This window comes from Aegilops tauschii, chromosome 5 (assembly GCF_002575655.3).
Source record: "Aegilops tauschii subsp. strangulata cultivar AL8/78 chromosome 5, Aet v6.0, whole genome shotgun sequence".
In the NCBI taxonomy this organism is placed as follows: Eukaryota; Viridiplantae; Streptophyta; class Magnoliopsida; order Poales; family Poaceae; genus Aegilops; species Aegilops tauschii.
The window spans coordinates 422488333-422490752 of NC_053039.3; the positions used below are offsets into that span (position 1 = coordinate 422488333).

The 2420-nt window shown below is 43.4% G+C and overlaps 1 protein-coding gene across 1 annotated transcript; it reads left to right on the forward strand.

Moving 5' to 3' along the window:
• Nucleotides 1–1346: 1346 nt before the first annotated feature.
• LOC109764296 (uncharacterized) lies at nt 1347–2033 on the forward strand. The gene has a single exon (XM_020323139.1). It carries the CDS (start codon nt 1347–1349, stop codon nt 2031–2033), a length of 687 nt encoding a protein of 228 aa, XP_020178728.1.
• The last annotated feature ends 387 nt before the right edge of the window (nt 2034–2420 follow it).

Below are 2420 nucleotides of genomic sequence, written 5' to 3' on the forward strand. Positions count from 1 at the left end.
CCGGCTCCATTGCCGTTCGCTTTAATCTTTTGATTCGCCGGCTTCTCCGACGTGCCCTTCTCTTTCGTCGGCTTCTCTGACGTGCCCTTCTATTTCATCTCAGGATTCGCCGACGCAGGCTTTGAAGATGACGGCTCCGTCGGCTTCACCGACCTAGGAGCTACTTTGGGCGGCGTGGGGTGGTAATTCGGTGTAGTCATGGAAGGCTAGGTATGGGAGGCGTGGGGTGGAAGTATACGATCTATGCCGTGAAAAGCTTCGTATTTATAGGGGATTCTCTAACAATCGATCACAAGGAAATATTGGGAATTTGGGATCTCAGGAAGAGGTAGTTTTAGATCACGTAATGTTTATTTATAGGGGATTCTCTAACAACCCACCACAAGGAAATATTGGGAATTTGGGATCTCACGAAGACGTAGTTTTAGATCACGTAATGTTTTTTTAGATTTTTTTTATTTTGAGATTTTTTTAGCAAGTTTAGATCAGTAATCTCAACCGTGAAGCGTTTGGGCTTCTTGTGCTTTCTTATACGGGCCTATTATAATGGGATGAGCCCATTTGAAATGTGAACATGAGAAAGGAAGCGAGGACTCCAACGGCTGTGACGAGCCCCGTACCAATTATTTAGGACGGGCATGCGCGAGGGCGCTTCGTCCTCATTGCCACGACTCTCCAAAAACAGTTCCTCTGCTTCTGCGCCCTCTCGATTCCCTCTTCCTCTGCGTCGCCCACTCTCCCAACAATCTGGCTTCTGGAACAGTGAGTTCTCCTTCCTGTCAATTTTGTTAGTAGTTCTCCAGTAGCAGGACATACGATGGCCTTCTTCTTGTCAATTTCTTGTTCTCCTGCTTCTTTATTTTGTGCACACAGATTCATCTGCCTGCAACATGTAGTCCGTTGCCTTATGTGAATTTTGCACACAGACTCATCTGCACGCAACATCTAGTCTGTTGTCTTGTCAATTTCTTGTTTTTCTCCTGCTTCTTTAGTTTGTACACACAGTTTCATCTGCATGGGCGATGAACAATTCATAGATACATGTTTATTCTTGATTGTTGATGCAGTTGTTTAGATAAATATTTCAAGAGCGTAAATTTTGATTGTTAATTCGCATATACTCCCTTTGCAAGGAAATATAACAACTTTTGGTTCACTGCTTTAGTGATTTCTTTACAGAGGGAGTACTTGTTTAGTTTAAATTGTTCATGCACTTGTTTACATAAACTTTCAATAGCGCCAGAATTCCTATACTATCTGCCGTCATATTCATCTCGGCTTATTGTTATCATGTTATTGTCATGCTTCATGTCTTATACTGGTTTCATCAATTACAGTCCTTCGGCATGGCGTTCGAGAATGATTATGCTGCTAGGGCAGATGGAAATACCAAAATTTGTGTGAAGTACACGAACAAGGCTAGCTGTGTTGAGTACTGCATTGGCAGATTCAAATACTGGCCGCGGAACGATAACCAGAAGATAGTTGCACTGGATGTGGAGTACACCTGGCCTCGTGGTCCGACACGGATGGCGGCCGTGGTCCAGTTATGCGTTGGCATCTACGTCCTCCTGTACCACATAAGCGTTCCTGATGAGCACTGCGGCCTGCTTGCCGCCTTCCAACTCGACGAGGAGTACACCTTTGTTGGGGTGGACATCAACAATGACGAGAAAAAACTCAAGCATGTTGGTCTGGTGGTACAAAACTTTGTGGATATCCAGAATATGTGGAGAGTGCCTGATCCAGTGACGATTAATCCAAAGTATGGCTTGGCTGACTACGCTGGTTCCATCATCCACCACAGCTACAACAAGATGAAGGACGCTCTCACAGAAGATGACCACCATATATGGGCAGAAGCGCCCTTGCCCTTGAAGAACATCTATTATGCTTCCATGGACGCGTATGCCACCTACGACGTATACAGGCGGTTGGTGAACTTCCAGAAGGGGTTCGAGAGTCAGCGCCAGCATCTCGCCAAACCATCTAGGCGGTCAAAGAAGTCCGGAAGGAAGAATGAATCAACCTAAACGTTTCTTCTATTTATCTAGCTGATAGTCTGTAAACTTTATTATACTGCTAATAAGTCGTAAGTTCAAATTTCCTGCAAGTTGAATCATCCTTTATTCTAGCTGTCTTGCCTAATTTGATCCACGTTCACGAGATATTATACGTAAGACATTTATTTTGTTTCGGTTTCGCTAGCTATGATACAGAATGCGATAGCCATTTTTACCAAAAGATTATTTCAGATTTATAATGAATACTGTTCTCAACTGGGTTTGAATAGAGAAATTTTATTTTTTAATTGCATAGAGAAAGTTCATTTTTGTAATCAAAAGAAGGGTCGCCCCCTCTGATTTTCCATTAACAGAAACCACATGGTCTTTCAAGCCCCTGATACAAACTACAGCTAG